This window comes from Astyanax mexicanus, chromosome 18 (genome assembly GCF_023375975.1).
Source record: "Astyanax mexicanus isolate ESR-SI-001 chromosome 18, AstMex3_surface, whole genome shotgun sequence".
In the NCBI taxonomy this organism is placed as follows: Eukaryota; Metazoa; Chordata; class Actinopteri; order Characiformes; family Acestrorhamphidae; genus Astyanax; species Astyanax mexicanus.
Window position 1 is genome coordinate 16,020,120 of NC_064425.1, and position 22,227 is coordinate 16,042,346.

Sequence of the window (22,227 nt, forward strand, 5' to 3'; positions counted from 1 at the left end):
ACTGAAACATGTTTATCGATAGAAACCATGCTAACCAGATCCAGTTCTTGACAAAGGGGTGTTACAATGTCTTGTCCATGCAGTGTTCCCAAGCACATGCTCTGTGAACTGCAGCAGACTGACCCATGTGCAGTTGTTAATTATCTGTGCTGTCAGCATCTCCAGATTTACACTCTCCAGGACTATACTTTACTCTGTACTGACACCTAGTGCACCATCAGTTAAAAAGATTGTTAAACTGATGTGGAATTAAGGTGTGTTATGGCTTTTTAGTTTGTCATAATCATGATTAATCATGATTATTAATTAGCTAGGGCTGTGTATTAGCTAGTTTAATGGTATGAAAAGCACTTTTTTATAAATCCACTCAGATCAGTGGGATCTGAAGACAAGAGCACAACGCTACTAGCAGGCCTTAAACACAAACCCACCAATCTTCACCACCAATCTAGTCATTACAAAAAAAAAAACAATACAGTATTGTATTTGTATACTTTATTTATTAATATTACTAATATTTCTTTGCCCTAATTTGAACAAATATATAACGCACAAGAGCAAGTTAAACATCAGTAACAGAAAATTAGGAGTTATTTGGACAAAGTATTGGAAGTAGCTTATTTGTTTGTTTTCCAAATTCAATGCTATTAAAATGGTATAAGTTGCATAATCCCCCCCTCAACACCCAATTCATTCCAAAAGTATTGGATGGAGCCTTATCATTCCAGGGAACACAGCTCCAGAGATCCTCAGGCTCAATTATGTCCCATTCCAAGACATGGGATATGATACTAGACCCATGTGTCTTGACATTGCATGTCAGTATATGTCCTTAACATATATATGAGCCATATATGAGTAGTAGCTCCAGTGCCGTTACCATATTTCGTTATTCTCTTTGTAATCTACACTACAGTATAATCTATCATAAATCACTATATCATTACAGAATTCCAAAAAGAACTGAGTTACACAGAAACTATTTCAAAATTGCACATTTATTTACGTTTTATACATTCTTATTTACAGTACAATATTAGCCAAGTCTTAATTTAACAACATACCCAAAAAAAAGGGCTGTTCACTCAGAACATATCAAACAGACCTGGCAAAACACACTCACATCAGAAGTGCAACATAATCAGAATTAGAACAGCAATCTTAATATTTATACAGCCACTTTTCAGCTCAGCAGTGTTGTCCAACAGTCAATATTTACCCATTGCTTCCATTGATTTCATTCTTTTCTAGTTTCAGATCATACCAAAACCTTTTTTCTTGATCAGGTTTTCTATTCTTTAAAAATGCAACATAATTCAGGAGTTACTAACTGTTATCCTGTGGGAAAAATTCTGACTCTGTCTAAATAAGACTCAAACAAACAAAAAAGAATTCCTTCCCCTGAAAAAAAAGGCAAAATAATGAAAACGGAAAAAGAAAGTAAAGAAAAGGAGGGATTTATCACATCCCAATTCCCTTACAGAATCACAGAGCAAGGAAAGCAGGTTCTCAATCTACATCATCTAAAAATGAGTCCACATACAGTGATCTACCTGAGAGTTCCCAGCATTCCAATTCAATTTGTTCTTTAGCACACTGAAAAACAAAAAAATAAAACACTAACACTTATGGCTGTAGTGAGACTTATAATACTGCAGGGTGTGTTATTATTATTTCCACTTCACATCAAAACACACCTCGAGCTCCTGAAGAGGGAAACACTAAGGCATAGTGCATAGAACAGCATAGTAGGCGCATGGTAAGCTTTAACACACTGGTCCTAGTGGGGGTTTATTATACAGTATAGCCAGCAGGCGGCGCTTTATCATCCTTATTGCTCTCCAGAGAGAAAGGGGGAATGCGCACGTCAAAGTGGGAGCCATCTGTCCGCTCGATCCGGAATGTTCCCCTGTTCAGAAATTAAAAAATGAAAAAAGACTGCATTTCATTTCCGCTAGACTAAATAAGCAGCACACAAATGCTACACTAAAACAATGGCTGTGTTGTACCACTGGGATACAGACAAATATCAAACATAAAAGTGCACAATTAAATCATTAAAGGAATTTTAAGTCCTACACTATATGGTATTTATCCTTATATAATTCATCGTTCCTTCCGCAGTCAAGGTAGTTTAAACAAAAAAGGTCAGTTTATGCTGCTTTTGTTTGAGTAACTGCTTGTACTTTCTGGGGAAGGCTGTCTACATTATTTTAGAGTACTCTTGTGAGGATTCAGTTGCGTTCAGCAACAAGTACACTAGGTGAGGTAAGGATTTTGGATGATTGTGACCCAACCTAATTCCCAACTCATTCCCACAGCTCATAAGCTTAATGTTGGGGGGCTCTATAATGTTTGGCAACTGGTATTGTGCCAAGTGTTTATGTTTATCTGCTTCAGTGGTTTATATTAAAAGGGGTTGATGTATGCTGCATAAACTAAGTGAACAGCTTCTTTTTGTTTGTTTTTTTGTATTAGGAATCTCAGAAATCTACGACTAGAGGCAGTGATTTAACTCACCACATATGTCCACTTGGCGCCTGCAAAGACACATGGCTGCTGTACTGAAATGCCGGTTGCTCTTTTGACAACACTGGCTCCTGATTGGACAACAAACAAGGAGTCAGTTCCTTCACGCAAATCTAGACCATATATGGAACAAAGCTCTCAGTTATACAGAAAACGGTCATTTATTCCATGTGCTGCTGCTCACCCGGCCAACGACTCCTCTGCCACGGACCGTTTCCAGAGTGCCCGACAGGCTAAAGATCCTCCAGTGCCTCTCTCGCAGTTGAACCACCTCATTGCCCAAGTTCTCCAGACGAATACAGTATCGCCACTGTGAGAAAAAAAAAAATCAGAAATGACAATCAACGCAATGTTTAATGCACAATCAATAAGGGATCTGAGTATGGAAGAATTACAGCTGTACATTTATTGTCTGTACTTACCCAATATACATGGGAATTCTGTGCTTCCTGTTGAGAAACAAAGCCAAATTAAGAGTTTTAGTAGAATAAATAAAACTCAGCTTCTTATTATCCCATCCCAAACATTTCCTTCATACTGTTGCCCCTTCTTATCCATTATATTTTACATCTTTAAGACTATATTTAAGCCTCATTTATCTTGTTTTGTAGGTTTGATTTGGCTCTCTTTTCAGTTAATAATAATAAATAGTAAACAACATACTCAACATGCCTAAAAACTATAAGCTGTTCTTGCTCAGAACAGGTCAATTGTGGGCAGTTTGATGGTTCACATCCATAAGTGTAAGTGACCTGTGTCTGTCTAAAAAGTTCCTGAAATGGAAAACACGTGCACTTTTATACATATGAGTTTGGAGCTTGTCAGTACGATGTGATTGTTGTTCAATTGGTCCAACAAACACTTAGTAAAGAAAAAAAAGCTTTTCTTTCTATTTACTCTTGTCTTTTTGTTCTGAATTTTTGAATTTTTTATTTCTTGCTCCTGGACTTCTTGCTCCTACAGTCGGGAAGTGTAAAAATAAAAAGTGTGACTTTGAGCAACCCGTCAAGAAGGATACAGCTCTGGAAAAAATAAGAGACCAAGTAATGATGTTTTTCCTTGATTTTACCAAATTGAAAACCTCTGGAATATAATCAAGAGGAAGATGGAAGATTACAAGTCATCAAACCAAGCTGAACTGCTTGAACTATTGCACCAGGAGTGACAAAGTTATCCAAAAGCAGTGTGTAAGACTGATGGAGGAGAACATGCCAAGATGCATAACAACTATAATTAAAAAACAGAGTTATTTCACCAAATATTGATTTATGAACTCTTAAAACTTTATGAATATGAACTTGTTTTTTTTGCATTATTTGAGATCTGAAAGCTCCACGTTATTTCTCATTTTCTGAAAATAAATGCTCGAAATGACAATATTTTTTTATTTGCAATTTAGGAGAAATGTCTGTAGTTTATAGAATAAACTACTAAAACATGCATTTTTTAATTTCTGAGAGCTACAGAACTGTCTTATTTAACTTTCAATATGTGGACTGACAAGCTTATGCAGCGTTACTTAGATCTTGTGTGCATTTTCTTGCCCTCTGTGTTTTTATAAATGGAGAATTCTGCTATTAGTTAGTTAGTTAGTTTAAAAGACAATTTGAAAATTATACAATTTGCAATAGAGCAACACGCCCATACTGCTAAAGCCATTTTTCCTCTTTGTGTACATAAATAAATCAACATGTACTGCCTCTAATAAAAGCTGCTATTATATTTAGGATGAAGGAGGGCTGTTCTTAGCTTACCCTCATGCCCATGTAGAAGGGGATGACAGTGACGCGGATATTCTCTGTCGTCTCCCTGTGAACATCTGACAGCTCCAGCCAGGGATGGTTCTTCTCCTGCCAGGCTCGGAGTGTGTCCCTTTGGGTAAAAGGTGGTGCTGTGTAAGCAAAACAAATGGCATTAACTCAGAGACAGATCTTAGAAATAGCTTATATAATAAAATTTGTCAAAGGTCAAAGGGTAGTTACTTTTGGATGGGTTAAACATGAGGAAGCGCTCAAACAGCTCATGCTGAATAGGAATCTGCTCGGTTGAGTTGTACGGCAGGATGTCTTCATGACTCACGTAATCCAGACCTAAAAAACAGAGGTTTAGGAGAAAAAAACAACTTAAAACAGCGTGAAATACACTGAATAAATGCTCAACTTTGTACAGACATTTGCTTCCTGCAGTCAAATACCTGGGATAGCGTACAAGGCCCTGCTGTCATCATGATTTGCCAGAAATGTAACCGCCTCCGTCTGAGACCGCTGAGACTGAAATAAACCACAGTAACTTGAGCTGAATATATAAAGGATATCACATACAGATTCCCTACAGTTTTTCATCATACTCTCTGTCTTCTACATCTTTATTGTATGGATGATTATCAAGGTGCAAAAAACTGGCACTCCCTGTTCAAAGTAAAACCATACAGAAATATTTGCTTCTCTAACCAGACATACCATATCGCCATCTGTAGGTATTAACATTAAGCCAGACAAATAAGCCCTTACAATAGAAACCTACATGCAATTGCTTTAGTGGCAGCACAGCAAACTGAAGACTCTGTGACACTTTTTCATTCCGGCAACTCTGGCCACACATGGACACACCGCCATCTATGGACACACTCTCAGTCTTGCTGATGCCTACAACACTATTTTTACAGTTCTACCCTATTTTGCACTAGTAGTTCATTCATCAGTTATCCTCACTTTATGCACATCAACTGATGTTCTGTCTATTGTGTTCAACTGCACTACCTCCATTTTCCATTACACACACACACACACACTCTAGACTGTACTTTTATACTATCTATCTATCTATCTATCTATCTATCTATCTATCTAATAGAAGTAGAACATTATTTTAAATGTGATCTTCAATACAGCTGCACTATTTGAACATAGCGCTGGGCGATTATGACCTTTTTACAAAAAAAAAAAAAAAAAGGATATTCGATTATAACCAATTTTTCCCCCCCCCTACTAAAAATCTAACTACAGATGACAAAGAAATTGTTCAAAACTAGGTTTACCTGTATAAAAAAAAATAAAAAAAATTATATATATATATATATATATATATATATATATATATATATATATATATATATATATATTTAATGATTCAAAACATTGTTTTTAAACCCATCTGTTCATATCACGAGCTGACCTCGTATCTACACAGCCTCGAAGTTACTAACACTTACAGATGCTGACAGATACTTCAGAACGTGGATTTGTTACTAAAAATTGAGAAATAACGCTCTAAAAAGTCACAGAAGAAACTTTGAAGGAGAGATTATTATTGTTTCCCACAATTATTTACAGATTCTCACTGGAGAGTGATGATGCTGCAGTTTTTAGAAGTGGTAGGATGTATTTCTAGATAAATAAATGCTTTATCCCACAGACCAATATGCATGCGTTGGTCTGTGACAGGCACCGGTAACCAAGGTAAGACAGATACACTTTAGAACACTTCAGAAATGTGGAGCGTTTTTGGATATTTTACATTAAAAAGATAAAATGTTGATTACTCCATTGTAAAAATCACATTAAAACTTTAATTTGAATTAACCGAATTAATTGTGAAATAAATGAACTCTTCTTTCTTGGCTCAAAGTCAAAGTCAAAGTCAAAGTGTTTTTTATTGTCATTTCAGCTATATACAGAGTACACAGTGAAACGAAACAACGTTCCTCCAAGGACCATGGTGCACATAAACACAGTGTAGAGAGAACAATAGTGCAACAGTACAAAAAGTGCAGACAGACAATACAACACAATACAGACAAAGAATAATAAATAACAAGACAGTGTGCAAATTTTGCAGTGTGCAAAAAAGACCAGGTGAGGTAGTAATTACTCTATTACACAGTGTGCAATAGAGTCCAGTGAGGTAGTAGGGTTTTAGTGCTTTCCATTTTCTGGGGTAAGTGGGGTAAGAGTGTGTGTGCATGTACAGAAAAACCATCAGTACATCTGCAGTTAAGGAGTCTGATGGCTTGGGGGTAGAAGCTGTTGCAGAATCTGGTCGTGCTGGACCAGATGCTGCGGTACCTTCTTCCCGAAGGCAGGAGGGAGAACAGTTTGTGTGAGGGATGAGTGGGGTCATTCACAATGCTGGTTGCTTTGCAGATGCTGCGGGTGGTGTAAATGTCCGTGATGGAGGGGAGAGAGACGCCGATGATCCTCTCAGCTGTCCTCACAATACGCTGGAGGGTCTTGCGGTCAGAGACGGTGCAGGTCCCAAACCAGGCAGTGATGCAGCTGCTTAGGATGCTCTCAATGGTCCCTCTATAGAAGAGTGTGAGGATGGGTGGAGGGAGACAGGCCTTTCTCAGCTTCAGCTGCTGGGCTTTCTTGGCTGTAGAGCTGGTGTTCAGGGTCCAGGTGAGGTTATCTGCTAAGTGGACACCAAGGAACTTGGTGCTCTTAATCTCCACAGAGGACCCGTCGATGTTGAGTGGAGAGTGGGTGTGTTGTGCTCTCCTGAAGTCAACAACCATTTCCTTTGTCTTGTCCACATTCAGGTGAAGGTTGTTGACTGTACACTAGTCTGTCAGCCGCTGCACCTCCTCTCTGTATGCTGACTCGTCGCCTTTAGTGATGAGACCCAGCACTGTTGTATCATCGGCGAACTTGATAAAGCTGTTAGAACTGTGTTTTGCAGCACAGTCATGAGTCAGCAGGGTGAACAGCAGAGGACTCAGGACACTGCCCTGGGGGGCCCCCCGTGTTCAGTGTGATGGTGCTGGAGGTGCTGCCCCCGAACCAGACTGACTGGGGTCTCCGCGTCAGAAAGTCCAGGATCCAGTTGCAGAGGGGGGTGTTGAGGCCGAGCGAGCTTAGCTTCCTGATGAGGTTCTGTGGGATGATGGTGTTGAATGCTGAACTGAAGTCTATAAACAGCATTCTGACGTAAGTGTCCTTCTTCTCCAGGTGGGTGAGGGAGAGATGAAGGGTGGTGGTGATGGCATCGTCCGTGGAGCGATTGGAACGATACGCAAACTGCAGGGGGTCCAGTGAAAAGGGCAGTCGTGTCTTGATGTTCCTCATGACTAGCCTCTCGAAGCACTTCATGATGATGGGTGTAAGTGCAACGGGACGGTAGTCATTGAGGCAGGACACTGTGGACTTCTTCGGCACGGGGACGATGGTGGTGGACTTGAGGCACGTTGGGACAGTGGCGCTGCACAGGGAGATGTTGAAGATGTCCGTGAGAACATCTGTCAGCTGGTCCTCAGCAGCGCACGTACCTCAGCAGTCATCCAAGGCTTCTGGTTTGGGCGTGTGGTGATGGTCTTGGAGACAGTGACATCATCAATACACTTGCTGATGTAGCCAGTGACTGATGCTGCATACTCCTCCAAATCAACAGAATCGCCTTCAGTAGCAGCCTCCCTAAACATGTCCCATGCAGTGCACTCAAAACAGTCCTGAAGGGCAGAGATGGAGCCTGCCGACCAGGTTTTCACCTGCTTCTGAACTGGTCTGGAGCGTCTGATGAGTGGTGTGTATGTTGGTGTCAGCCAAACACACATGTGATCCGAGAAAGCGAGGTGGGGGCGGGGCTCCGCCCGGTACGCGCTGGGGATGTTTGTGTAAACAAGATCCAACGCGTTCGCTCCTCTCGTTGCAAAGTTCACATGTTGGTGGAATTTAGGGAGCACTGACTTGAGATTTGCGTGGTTGAAATCTCCGGCGATAATAAACAGTCCGTCTGGGTGTTTGTTTTGCAGATCGCTGACAGTCCGATAGAGTTCACACAGAGCCTCTTTAGCATTAGCACCAATGCTAGCGCTGGGTGGAATGTAGACAGCAGCTATTAGCACGGCGGAGAACTCCCGTACTAAATAAAAAGGTCTGCACTTGACTATCAGGAACTCCACCTGCAGAGAGCAGTGTTTGGCGACAGTCACAGCGTTGTTACACCATTCCGTGTTGATGTAAACACACACGCCTCCACCGCGGGTCTTCCCGGATAGAGCCGCGCTTCTATCGGCTCTGAACGCGGTTAGCCCGGCTAGCTGAATGGCGCTGTCCGGAATGTTGTCGTTAAGCCACCATTCCACAAAAACCAAAACACAGCAGTCTCTGAACTCACGCTGGGTAGTTCGCTGGAGTCGGATGTAGTCCAGTTTATTGTCAAGGGAACAGACGTTTGCAAGAAAGAGCGATGGTATAGCCGGCCGGCTAGGACTAGCCTTTAGCCTCGCGCGGATCCCGGCTCTCTTTCCGCGCTTCCGCTCGCACTGCTTGCGATGGCACTTCCGCTGGGCTCCGGCGTCAGGAAACACCGCGGGCTGGCGGCCTGGGTCTCTAGCGTCTGCAGAACCTCGTCCGGTAGCGTGTTTTCTGGCTGGTTTCTCCACTGTAGCAGGGTCTGGCGGTGGTAGAACATGTGCACGGGTGTTCCGATGCACATATTTGCAGGAAATAAACGAAAAAAACGACAAATAGTAACACAAAAGCACCATTTAACGGACCCGGAGCGGCCGCTGCGTGTTAACGCGCCGCCATCTTGGGTGGGTACCCAAGTCTTAATTAGCTGATTATACCATCATTTTACAATAATCTAATTAAGAGAATATTGAACCACTATGCCAGGATTATAAATCAATTAAAATTGTATGGTCTGTATCAGAATTGTTTGTTACTTTTTTGAGTATCTATAAAGATGATTAGAAACAACAATAAAAATTTGACAAGGTCACTTACTATATGAGGGCAGTCCCTGGTGTCTATTAGGACCTGGTAGTAGGTGTGTGTTTTTCCTTTCACCTCTTTTGACCCATGGGCCAGGGTCTCTGGTTTACTAGAATGATGTGAAACAATGGTCATCAGATAGGCCTGTCACAATACGATTTTTTGTGGGCGATATATCATCCCAGAAATGATTGCGATAAACGATATATTATTGTAAATTTAAGACAATCTAAATGTTTCTGATAAATGGTAGTAATATAGCATAACAAATCAATGATATATATTTTTTAAAGACAACACAATTAAATTGATCATAGTTTGGGTAATATATACTTTTTTCTTCACCTACTTCGGTCCACACAGTTATTAAAGCACTGATTGCTCATTTAGCATCACTGGCTAAAATACTTGTTACTGTTATACATGTGATTAAACATACAAATAAACGATATCACAATTATCAAATACTTTAAGTTATACTTAATAAGTTATGTTCATTTATTGTACTATAAGTTGATAATGTAATTATCGTGACAGGCCTATCAACAGATTTGAGGACTGACCAAAAATTCTGAAATGGCCATCAGGAAGAAACTCTGGAGAATTACCTGTCAGAAGGTGAAGGACACACATCTCGGTCATACAGGCGAGCATGCCAGGGGAACAACACAATCCCCCTGTAACCGAACACACTGTGGAGAAAAAGCTGCAAAGAAGATACAAAATTAAATTACTTACATCTTCCTAACTGTTTATAGGTATGGATGCAGAGCTTGTGGATCAATCTGCTATTAATTTAATCAATACACTACATACACTATATAGCCAAATGTTTGTGGACACCCCGTCTAATGCACGCGTTCAACCATTAAGTAGCACCCATTGCTGACACAGATGCTGTCTAGTCCTTGTAGAGCCAATAGAACAGAATAAATATTAACCTATTGGCACCCCACCTAATGCCACATGTGGGATAGAGAGATATAAAGATCCAACAGCATTGACTTTAAGGACTTTTGGGCATTATGGTGCTCCATTCAATACTTCTGGGAGAAGTTGGAAAGTTGCAGATGAGGAGAGGTGATGATTGTCCAACATACTGACCTCATTAATGCTCTTGCTGCTAAATGCAATCATATGCTCTCATGAATGCTCCAAAATTTTATAGAAAGCTTCTCTGGACAATAGAGACAGGTAGCCCAACAAAACAATATGCAGTTGTACCAATACTTTGTGTTCAAATAGATAATGGAATACATAATACAATATAAAGTTTTGTGTGTGTGTGTGTGTGTGTTCTCTAATAGATATAGGCATCAAGTCAAGATCAGCAAAAAAATATCACCAGTAATCATAAAGCATCATAAGCTTTAGAGGTGTGATTGTGAAAAAGTACTGGATCAGTATCAGCTGATAATCCAGACTCAAATTTATGGATCAGAAAAACATGAAGTTTTATTTTATATCGACACGTATGGATAAAAAAATATTGGGATTAGGGGTGGGCGATATAGCCCTAAAATAATATCACAATATTTCATTGTATTTCCACGATAACAATACTCTTGGCGATATGACAAAACAGTTAACAAAAAAAACAATTCAATAATACACTACTGCAACCAAATGAAAATTAAATTTTATTATTGCATACGATATTATATAGCACACCCCTAATTGAGATATAAAAAAATACAAGAATTTTATCAGATTTTTTTTTTCCTTCCTAATTTTTTTCCCATTTTCTCCCCAATTTACACAGCCAATTACTGAACCCACACATTAGGACTCCCCCTATCACTAATAATGCCCCAACACACCAGGAGGGTGAATACTAACACATGCTTCCTCCGATACATGTGAAGTCAGCCACCACTTCTTTTTGGAGCTGTTGCTGATGCAGCATTGCCGAGCAGCCACTCGGCGACCCAATTTTATCAGATATTTAACAGAAGATGCACTCCATATATCTCCATATATCAAGGATTAAAGCAAAATAAATGATACTGGACAGATATAATCTATCTCTAGTAGATATATAATGGGAAATGAGAACCGAGTGAATTTTTCTTTGATAAAAAACAGCAAAAAAGTAATACCTTGATGTGATAAATAGGGGTATAATATCGTTCATATAATATAGCAATATTATTGCATATGCTATGATAAGGCACACCCCTAATTGGGACACCTGTTCATTTGTTGACTTTATTCTGCTTTTGTTTTTAGAATGGCAATCTCAGATCTCCTACTAGATACAGCATTTTAGTACGTATAGGATGTTGGATGATCACCATCCCACCTCATCTTATTGAAAGGAGCACAATAACTCCAGAGGTCAGGTCAGGTTAGTCGAGTTTAACGCCACATCAGCTCGTCAGCTATTTCGTGGCAGGAAAGGTAACGTCTATTCACAAGGTTCTATGATCTCGTCCTCAGAAGAGGACTCGTAGGTTGGTAACAGTACAGACACATTCACTCACACACTCACACCTAAGGGGCAATTTCCAACCAAGTTCCAATTAGCCTGAACGTGCCGTCTTTGGACTGTGGGGGGAAACCGGAGAACCCGGAGGAAACCCACGCAGACACGGGGAGAACGTGCAAACTCCACACAGAAAGACCCGGGTCGCCCCAGCCGGGAATCGAACCCAGGCCGCCTTGCTGTGAGGCGGAAGTGCTACCCACTGCGCCACCGTGCCGCCCCCAATAACTCCAGAGAAGACAGTTTCGCTCTTTTATAGATCAATGTTGGTGGGGTTTTATGTCGGTCTATTTCACACCTGGCATTAGGCATGGTGTCAATAGGTTAATAGGTCTACCTGCTCCAGTGAATCCTTCTTTTCTTTTGGCAGAACATCACTACAGGGGCTAGACAACTTGTGTTTGTGCATTTATTTGCAAGTGTCAGAAATGAGTGGCCAAATGCATGCATTAAACGGATTAATCATAATGAATGACAGGTGATGTGATTAACCCTTGAGGCAAACAGTAACAAAACTGCAATGCATACCTGGCCTGTTTCATACTTGCCGTGCTGCTTAGGTGCTTCAAAGACTCCAACGGTCTCCAACACCTTCCCGTTTGGCCTGTTCCTGCAAAACGTATCCAATAATAAAACAGTCAGCAACAGCAAAAGAGTAGCATGTAATATACAGTAGAAACATGCATTTAGCACAGATAGATGATTCATGGCAGACTCATTCAGCATTTTAAGCGCATGCTATAAACACTTCCTCAAGCTTGACTATTACGCAAGAGATCTATGCGAAAAGCTGGACACAGGCCAGGCTGAATCAGAGATGGCCCAGATAGCACCCTGCTCCCTGCTGAAAGACATTGCTAACCACAAATAGACAGATAGCTAGGACTTCTCACTGCTCACTGTTCCCTCCTGCCTTACTTCTGAGCTTTATCTTACAGTGTAGGGCAAAGGGCAGACCTGCCAGTCTATTTAAGGAACTCAGATTTGGCAGTGACAAACATGAGAGTGTTTACTTTTAGGTTGAATTGTTAACATGCATTCAAGACATTAATATTTCAGTTTAAATACTAGAAGTTTGTGCAAAATACTTTATCTAGCTAGTTATACTCCTGACATACTGAGCCAGAGAGTGTAGGATGGTTATAAATAGAGCTTTTAGCTGGATTGACCACACTAAGCCTAAGCATATCATGACTGCTAACCACACACTGCACTCAGTAGCCTATTTGATTTCCCCATACTTTACTGCATGGATACTTTACAGGGTGCTTAAAAGATATATCCGGTACAATAATGAGCACAAACTTTTGTTGAATAGCCCACCTGTGTTTCCCCCAAGAATTCCGAAACAAAGAGCTTTTTAGCCGATGCACCCAACTAGCTTACAATGCTGGTGATAGGGGCATAGTGGTACTCATGCAAAAAAAAAAAAAATATATATATATATATATATATTGACACTATTTAAAAGATCTCACTTCATGTTTTTTCATTAACTTTGCGGTGATGTCTAGTATGAATGAACGGTCTGTGAGCCAGTTTTTGAGTGAGCAGGGAAAAATGATAGTATTTTAGCTCTTACTCATTAATATTCATGGCATAAAAACATTTCGTCTTTGATTGGCTAACAGCACTGTGACGCTTCCTTTACAGCTCTGCAGAGGGCGGTTGCAAGCCAAGGTGGGTGAGGCATGGATGTGCAAACTTCCTCAACCTTCTGCCTTTTGAATTAGCATTTTCCATTTCATCACCATTCAATTTCAAAAATTGGTTGGATGAATGGATGAAAAAGTGTATTTGCTTCAATTTGCAGTAATTGCTTTTTAATTTAATACCATTTGTTTCCTAAACATGGGGGTATGTATGCACAATAATTTTGCCAACATTTTTATACCCTGAAATATTGTGCCATATCACTCACCACTAAATACCACATTGGGGTAGTAATTTTTTTGCAGATTGTAGCAATAAAAAATTAAAAAAGACCACATAAAAGTATGAATTTTGATTTCACCAAATTTTGATTTTACCAAATTGAAAACCTCTGGAATATAATGAAGAGGACAATGAATGATCACAAGTCATCAAACCAAGCTGAACTGCTTGGATTTTTGCACCAGGAGTGACATAAAGTTATCCAAAAGCAGTGTGTAAGACTGGTGGAGGAGAACATGCCAAGATGCGTTAAAACTGTGATTAAAAACCAGGGTTATTTTACTAAATATTGATTTCTGAACTCTTAAAACTTTATAATATGAACTTGTTTTCTTTGCATTATTTGAGGTATGAAGGCTCTGCATCTTTGTTATTTTAGCCATTTCTCTTTTTCTGCAAATATATGCTCTAAATAACAATATTTTTATTTGGCATTTGGGAAATGTTGTCTGTAGATTATAGAATAAAACAACAATGTTCATTTTACTCAAACATTTACATATAAATAGCAAAATCAGAGAAACTGAATCAGAAACTGAAGTGGTCTTTTGATTTGTTTCAAAGTTGTATATAGGTTTTGGTGACAGGGTAAAGCACAGCAGAGTTACAGGCAGTTCTAGGCTGCTGAAGGAGGGCACGGCAGGACACAGGACAGGTCTGAGCACACCTCAACTTACCGTGAGGACATGGACCTGGTCTGCTGGAAGCTGGGCCAGGCGCAGTGTGAACACGCTGGCCGGGTCCTGGTCCACTCCACGCCCCGGTTATACCCACAGACACTCGCTAGTCTGAGGGAGCGCTTCTTGTCTCTGCTGGCGCTCAGCAGCAGCAGCTGACCGCGGCGCAGCAGCAGCGCACACGCAGCCATGTTTCCTCAGTACACACCAACACACACCAGCACCTACTCAAAACTCACGTGCTGCAAAAACAGTAGAAAACCACCGCTAACCGCCAGCATATTGGTTACCCTGCAGTCTATAAACTCAGCGTCTTTCTCGGCAGTTAAAATCAGCTGAACCGCACAGATTCCGCACTCTCAATACATACTTCAGCTGCCATCATTTCCCACAATGCATTGCAATACACGAAAATACCAAAACAACATTTTTTTTATTAGTAAACACGAATTATATCGCAATTATAAACAGTGCACTAGTACAAACATATAATTATAACATTTTACTGGGAGTTTCTTATCGTGCTTTAATCTTCCACTAAAAACATTAGGGACCGTTTAACTTATAGGCGCATTCAAGTCAACCGCGATTGACTATGTGTCAAAATGTTTTTTTTTATTATTATTATCATAAATCATAGTAAATCAGAATACGTAATTGTTCTTTTTAATTCAACAATAAACCTTTTTTGTTTGTTTTATTTGTGATGCAAAAAATATTCCTAAAAAAGGTTTGTAAAGAATATAAGTTAATTATTTTTTTAATTAAAATATAATAAATAGTGATCGGTAATCCAAACTGTTTCTGAATATTGACACCAAATCCAAATTTGAATCAGATAATATTTTTTTTCTTCTTTTTTTAAGGTTAAAATACTGATGTTACTTAAATGACAACAACAATTTCAGAATTTTAAGAATATTTTAATTGTGTGAAAATGTAAGGAGTAGAAGCTGAAGTACCAACTTAAGTTTTTAAGTAAACATGTAAAAGTCCTGGTTTCAAAACTACTTAAAGTATAAAAGTAATTTAAGGGAAACAATGCCATTAAGAACAAAAGTTTAGACACCCCTTCCCTAAAACACAGTTTTCTAAAATCCATAATGACTATAATGTTATATTAAACTGATAATGTTGAAAAACGTTTCAGCTGCATATATGCCCATTAACCAAATGGAATAGGAGTAACAAGGCAATTTTTAAAATGTAAGGAGTAGAAAGTTCAGATAATTGTGTGAAAATGTATAAGTAAACAGCCGGTTACTCCAGTAAAGTGTAGATAACCAACATTTCTACTAAAGTAAAGTATTTGTAAGTAAACTGATTTATTTGTTCCTTAATACCCTAAACTTCTGCTAATAAATCCCTGTGGTGATTGGTGTTTGGAACTGAGGCTCTTGAACGCGGCTCGCGGTGCATCATGTTCACATGAGGGGAAGAAAAGCGGAAGAGTCTGACTTCATCAGTGTTGGACGGGTCAGCTGATGGAGTTCCTGCTGCTGTAGAGTGTTTAGTTATCTGGACCTGAGTGGTTACAATCTGCAGATATGAGAAAACCGGCGCTTTAAACAGCATGTTAATGTGATTTCTGCCTGGTTTACGAGGTAAAGAAGCGGTTAATTCTGGAATTTGGCGGATATAAACGTGCATTAGAGCGATAAATAGGTGATGACAGCCTCAGCTAAATACTAGCTAGCTAGTTAGCACCATTGCTCTACACTGGATTTATTGTGTTACATTGTGTTACATATAGGTATTGTTGTTGTTATTACCGTACTTTTGAACACTTTTTGTGTAATGTTAGTTAGTCCTATAATCGTTTATTTTGTATGTTGTGATATACAGTACCAGTCGAAAATTTCGACACACCTTCTTATTCAGTGTTTTTATTTATTTATGTTTTTTCCTACATTGTAAATGATTATTGAAGTCATTCAGACTATGAAGGAACAATACCTTACAGAATACCTTACTCTGTGAAGTATTTAGGTGTCTCTTATCTGCAGTTTCTGAGGCTGGTAACTCTAATGAACTCATCCTTTGTAACTTAACTGAGATAACATAACATGGTATTTCTTTCCTGAGGCGGTCCTGATGAGAGCCCGTTTCATCATAATGTTTTTGATAATCTTTGTGACTTCACTTGGGAATGCTTTCAAAGTTTTTGAAATGTTTCAGATTGACTCACCTTAATTTCTTAAAGTATTTTTTTTCTTTACTTAGTTGGGCAGTTTTTGCCATAATATGGATTAGAATATTACTCAAATAGGACTATTCACTGTATAACTACTCTACATCTGCATAGCTTTACTGATGTATTTAAACACATTAAGAGGGCAAGGAATTCAAGTCAGGTGACTACTTTATAAAGCTGACTGAGAAAATGCCAAGAAGTGCAAATCGGTCATCTAAACAAGGGGTGCCTACTTTTAAGAAAATATAAATATAAAACATATTCTAGTCTGATATACAATGCAAAAAATGCTAAAATAATGCAAAAAAAACTGTGTCCAAACTAGCTGTAGCTTACTACATTACTTACTTACTAGCTTACTAGCTTACTTACTACTACGTTAATGATGATGTCCCACTCCCAGACACAGGTTACAACAGATCCTACTGTACATCATGGCCTCTTCATTTACACTTGGTCCAAAATTCCATGAGAAAGTGAAGGAATTACTGGAGGAAGACACTGCATCACCAGAATTACTTGAGCAGTTGGAAACAATTAAAGAGGAGACAACCATTCCATTTAAGACAGCAAGAAGATTACAGAAGCTTCTTCAGGAAAATGGTAAGATTAGAATGTATACAACCTGCAGAACACTCATCACCTACCTGTGCACAACTGGTGTTGGTGCATTTGGAAATGCAGCATATGTAAATTGTTGCTGTCGTGCAAAACCCTCCGTCTTAATTTATGCTATTTTTCAACTGTTTTTTTTTTTTTTACACTGTGATCAATAGTAAAGCTCCAGAATTACTTGTATGCAGGGTTTTCCTTGTCACTTTTGAGATTTGTGTGTGTCTGTGACAAAATACAAAGTGTAAATACACTTTAGCTACCAAGGTTATAATGTTTTTATTCATTTTTTTTTTATCAAATCATTTTTAGTTTTTACTTTTTCTCCTTCAGTTTAGTTGGTTTTAATTATTACTATTAGTGCTTAGTTTTGGTTATATTTGATTAATTCTAGTATTATTCGACTGCTCGAAACAGCGCTTATATATAAACAAACAAACATAAAAGCGAAGGGTATTCTATCAGTAAAATGTTTTTTCACCTTCAGTTTTCTTATTTCGTTCGTTTTCGTTAGCGATAATTGAATTGATTTTAAATTTGATATTCATCCTTGTGCTTATTTTGAATCAGACCATAGATCAGTAACGTTAAATGTATAGAATGATTAACCTTAAAACTTGATAGATAATACAGATCTTGTTTTGTCAAAGGATATCCAGTGTATCTTCATGAGTTACTGGAAGACAGCATGCTATATCTTCCCAAGGTCGAACTCCCTCCAAGAGTAAGTGAAATTATACCACACTGATTTAGCACAACATTTGCAGATGTATCTTTTGATGTTAATGCTGTATACGTGTGGATTTTGTCCCATTCCCATTCCTGTTTTTTGTATGTGAGCAGAATCCTGAGTTGGTGGCGCGTCTAGAGAAGATTAAAGCAAAGCTGGCAAATGAAGAATACATGAGAATCACACGGAATGTAAATCCTCAGGTAAGTGTTGATTTTCTGATCATCTATGTATGATGTATTTTACAAATATTATAATTTAGAACTGTGTATTATTAGATGCAAATCAAGTCTCAGAGAGACTGTTTGTTTTATTTTTCTATTAATAGGAAATTAGTAGTCATGGAACACTAGCCGACTTTGGAAGAGAAGGTAAACTATCTATTTTTTTCCATTTTACTCTTCTTTTTACCAGCTCTCTTTTTCTAAACTCTTTTTATTATTCTTTTGTGTGTCCTACAGTTCGCTCTGTTAAAGCAGTTGTTGTTACTGTCTTCAACTTCTTGGTAACGGTCGTTGCAACCTTCGCATGTGCCTACATGGGGAGTCAGTATCTCTTCACAGAAACAACATCGGTAAGAACAGTCTTTCATACCAACAGCAGGGCTTACCAACAGTTTTGTAACCGAATTAATATATAATAATATTCATAGTAGAGGTGCAATCTCTGTGCACCAAAATATATAGCATAAATACAGTGCATTCATGTGGCTTGCCTTCAGCTACCAGAGCCCTGAGAGAGCACAATTGGCCTTGCTCTCTCTGGGTGGGTAGATGGCGCTCTCTCCTCACATCACTTCAAAGGGTGATGCCGATCAGCACAAGGCGCCAATTGCGACAATTCCGACAATTGGAAACCCATAGAAACACTCTAACAAGCACTAAGTTACTCCATACCAGCCATCACTAACAGAATTTCCTTTAGTACATACACTTTCATATACTATCTCCAATGGTGGAATATGGCTAGGCTTTCACATGAAATTTTGAGCTTTTAATATTTTAAAAAGCTTTTTTGTTGCTTAAAATTAAAACATTAAACATATATCAAAGTAGTCTGTAATAAACAGTACCATGTGTATTTGTTATTGATAAAATAATCTGTATATTAGATATTGTATAAACTCAGGTCAATAAGACCTGCAGATAATGAATAGCAAATAGAAGATGAGAAATGTATTGTTCACAATGTATTGTTATCTGTGGTATCTGTCCTAACATCAGGTGAAAATATATAGTCGTTGCCTGACAAAAAAAGCATATCTTCAGAACAGCCACTTTTTTAAAAAAGAAATCTGTACATTTAAAACTTAAAAAAATATATGATTTCTATTGGTTGATTGATTTATTTTTGACTAAATGAATAAAACTAAAATGAACACAACAGTAGTGTTAAATGTACACTGCACCTACAGTTTTCTCCAGTTTTCGCCTGTCTGTTTTGTAGTAAGAATGATATTTTCTCTTTTTCAGAGAGTAATTTCTGCAGTCATTGCTGCCTCTGTAGTTGGTCTGGCAGAGCTTTATGTCCTGGTACGGACTATGGAAGGTGATTTGGGAGATCCGTAACATCCGACAGCAAGTGAGGGATTTAGGCTGGTCACTGGATCCTTTCCCCATGACATCATCAGGGAGCTTTTCTTTACCATATGTCATCTTTAAATCAAAAATCTTTTCCACAGTTTAAGGAAGGATTCAGGATGGAACAAGTAATACAAAAAACATAACTGTGTAAAGAACAGCAGGTAAAATATTGTTTGTCTTCTCATTATTAATTTATTGTTATGAGGTACCTTTTAATGGACGTGTTTGTGTAATTGTAAAGTAATACATGTGTTTTTGATTTATTTAGTAAAAAATGATATGCATTACACATCATTAATGTGGTTGTTTCGCTGTGTTCACATAAGAGGTAAAAGTGGATGAAAAAAATATTTGTAAAAAAAAAAAAAAAAATGCTATGTTATGTAGGCAATGTGAATGTTTGATACATGGCAGTGCTACTCTCAACAGCCAGAACGGAATTCTAATTTAACTTTTGTCCAACTTCACATTTAGGAATGTTATAAAATCTACATTATTGGATAATAATTAAAATAAAATGTATTATTTTAATGCCATTGATATAATGATCATGTAAAAACACCAAAATTCAGTCACACCCATCAAAGGAGAACGGACCAGTGTGGAATACATTTTATTTTCATCATATTTACAGCATTTATACCTAATATGGCATTTACTTGAAAACACACATATTTGATTGTGCACAGTGTAAAAGAGAAGCTTTGGCAGGACTGTAATGTGGCACTACTGATATAATGTACAAACAGAAAAAAATGAGAAAAACAAATCCTATAGTCGTTCTTGTACTAGATCCATCCTTTTAAAACAGTGACAATGATAAATAGATTAAAAAAATGCAAATAAAAAATGTGATCTGTCTAAATTCTAAAAAAAAAAAAAAGAATATAATGTACCTTTTATCTGTACATGTCTGTGTTTCAAAAGCTTTCAAAAGACTATAAAGGTGAAGTAATGTTTCTGTGTTTGCAGTCGACTAGCTGGCTTTTCATTGCAGGTAAAATGATGAATTTCCTTCAAATTCTTAATCCTCTGGAAAAATATGTCAGAGCACACAGCGTCCATTAGAGGCCCATACTCAAACAGCACAAACAGTTACAGGAGAATGAAATAAATAGTGGCTGTTCTTGATAAACAAGAGGAAAATCACTGTAGTGTCCCTCATTCGCACCTTTTCAACTCATGAGATCCTGAACCAGACTTACATCCAGTCCAGCAGGGGGCAGTGTTGCACTTTTTCAGCGTCTGCTGAATAGAAAAGTCTCAAGCCTTTTTGTTATGTTGCAGTGACGTGGTGGCTCATTCAAACTTGCGCAGGTGGTTGTACAGAGACTGGACGTAGGTGAAGACGCACATGGGGTCTGGTTTTCTGCCCATCACCATCATGTCCTCCACCTCAATGAGCCTGTCACAGCCAGCATGCTTCCTGGAAAAGGACAAAAGGGGTTATTACAGTGTATTTCAGGGAGGAACCCCTACTCACCTTACCATGTCTTTTCCAATCAATTAGTCCTCTGTGAGCAATGCTAAAATCACTATTACAAACTGTACAGTGGGCAAGACTTTTATTGTGTTTTTTTTTTCTTTTACCAGACATGGATATACTTTAGAGTAGTCAGAGGTGAAATGAACTGAACCCATCCCGTCCAGGAGAGGAAAAAAAAAATCACTGCCCGCCCACACTAAAAACTGATTGGATAAAACACGGACTCTTGGCAGAGAACAGGCCAATGAGAACCCTCTCTTTTTTGTATTCATTTCATGAATATGAACAACAGAATTTTTCACACATGCGATTGAGGGTTTGTGCGTTTGTGTTCACTTTTTCTTGGGACTCGTTCTAGATTCCATGAGATTTTATCTGACTTGCGGGCATCAGGGAGCTGTTATTGATATGTGGTAGACTCCCACAACTTCCGAAGGATGTCTGTAATAAAATATAGAGTGTCTACACTCCTCTTATAGCACTTTTCCACCAAAAGAACTCTGGTTCTTGAACCAGTGCTGTTTGGGCTTATAAGACCAATAGCGCTTTTTAGTGACCAGCCAGTGTTTCCACCGTCAAAACGTCACATCAACACATCATCAACAAAGTGTGTTGTACAGCAAACCAGAGCTGTGCTGGTTCCACGACGGTGGAAAAGCGCTAATAGAGAGCTACGTTCTTGCTGACTTTGGATTGTCCCCATCTAATCCATCTGATTGCTGGATTCAGAAGTCCTTGTTTGGCTGAATATTGTGTTTTAAGCTAACGTGACAGATATTTTACCTTAATTTGACAGATCTGATTATTTCAGGGACATTAAATGTCAAATATTGTTAAAGCAGATTTAAGTGATTTTGAATTTAAATGATGTTTAGGTCAATCTGAGCCAATCTGACTGCAGATCAATCACTAATTTGTTTTTCAAGTTAGATCTGTTCTGAGGAGTGTCCAAACTGTTATTTGCAAGTGATCATGAGTTTTGATTTGCTATGACCATTCATAGCAAGCATGATGTTCATACCTAATACAACCATGGAATCTGTTCGTTTCTAGAGGAGTGGACTCAGGAATAATGAGTTCCTTCTTTTGGATAAAGCTGGTGTGCTTATTTTACGTATATCCATATTTTTTACCACCCTTGATTTCACAATAAACAATAAATTAGCAGATATCCCAATTCTTGTCTTTATAGTGTAATTAATGCAGTTTTTTGAGGACTATACTTTGGTCATCAGGTTTGTTTTGTTCTTCATGCAATGCACAAGATTTATAATGTTTATTTA

At 38.4% G+C, this 22,227-nt stretch overlaps 3 protein-coding genes across 5 annotated transcripts in view; 1 reads left to right on the top strand and 2 right to left on the bottom strand.

Moving 5' to 3' along the window:
• Window positions 1–980: 980 nt before the first annotated feature.
• On the bottom strand, window positions 981–14,738 carry poldip2 (polymerase (DNA-directed), delta interacting protein 2). 2 transcript variants are annotated; one of them, XM_007245939.3, is made up of 11 exons: window positions 14,340–14,738; window positions 12,256–12,337; window positions 9,851–9,948; window positions 9,255–9,351; window positions 4,724–4,799; window positions 4,512–4,619; window positions 4,284–4,420; window positions 2,952–2,978; window positions 2,714–2,839; window positions 2,521–2,600; window positions 981–1,909 (listed from the first exon to the last, which is right to left on the bottom strand). In XM_007245939.3, the coding sequence occupies exons 1-11, from the start codon at window positions 14,528–14,530 to the stop codon at window positions 1,795–1,797; spliced, it is 1,137 nt and encodes a 378-aa protein (XP_007246001.3). In that variant the 5' UTR covers window positions 14,531–14,738; the 3' UTR covers window positions 981–1,794. The 2 variants fall into 2 exon arrangements, with proteins under 2 accessions (XP_007246001.3, XP_049323119.1); XM_049467162.1 differs by lacking the exon at window positions 2,521–2,600.
• A 1,053-nt stretch (window positions 14,739–15,791) lies between these two features.
• tmem199 (transmembrane protein 199) lies at window positions 15,792–19,752 on the top strand. Its single transcript, XM_007245938.4, has 7 exons — window positions 15,792–15,943; window positions 16,937–17,136; window positions 17,796–17,869; window positions 17,989–18,078; window positions 18,204–18,246; window positions 18,337–18,449; window positions 19,348–19,752. Exons 2-7 carry the CDS (start codon window positions 16,968–16,970, stop codon window positions 19,441–19,443), a joined length of 585 nt encoding a protein of 194 aa, XP_007246000.1. The 5' UTR covers window positions 15,792–15,943; window positions 16,937–16,967; the 3' UTR covers window positions 19,444–19,752.
• A 316-nt stretch (window positions 19,753–20,068) lies between these two features.
• smtnl (smoothelin, like) overlaps window positions 20,069–22,227 on the bottom strand; it is a 34,366-nt gene continuing 32,207 nt past the window's right edge. For both annotated transcript variants that reach the window (XM_007245936.4, XM_007245937.4), the window contains exon 10: window positions 20,069–20,884. In XM_007245936.4, the coding sequence (XP_007245998.3) occupies window positions 20,758–20,884 (127 nt within the window). In that variant the 3' untranslated portion in view covers window positions 20,069–20,757. The remainder of the gene's footprint in view (window positions 20,885–22,227) is intronic.

Coding starts and splice junctions, on each gene's coding strand:
- poldip2 (XM_007245939.3), bottom strand. CDS start 14,530: ATGGCTGCGTGTGCGCTGCTGCTGCGCCGCGGTCAGCTGCTGCTGCTG. Junction 4,620..4,723: donor GGCCTTGTACGCTATCCCAG/GTATTTGACTGC, acceptor TCTGTTTTTTAG/GTCTGGATTACGTGAGTCAT. Junction 4,421..4,511: donor CATGTTTAACCCATCCAAAA/GTAACTACCCTT, acceptor TTGCTTACACAG/CACCACCTTTTACCCAAAGG.
- tmem199 (XM_007245938.4), top strand. CDS start 16,968: ATGGCCTCTTCATTTACACTTGGTCCAAAATTCCATGAGAAAGTGAAG. Junction 17,137..17,795: donor GAAGCTTCTTCAGGAAAATG/GTAAGATTAGAA, acceptor GTTTTGTCAAAG/GATATCCAGTGTATCTTCAT. Junction 18,450..19,347: donor TCTTCACAGAAACAACATCG/GTAAGAACAGTC, acceptor TCTCTTTTTCAG/AGAGTAATTTCTGCAGTCAT.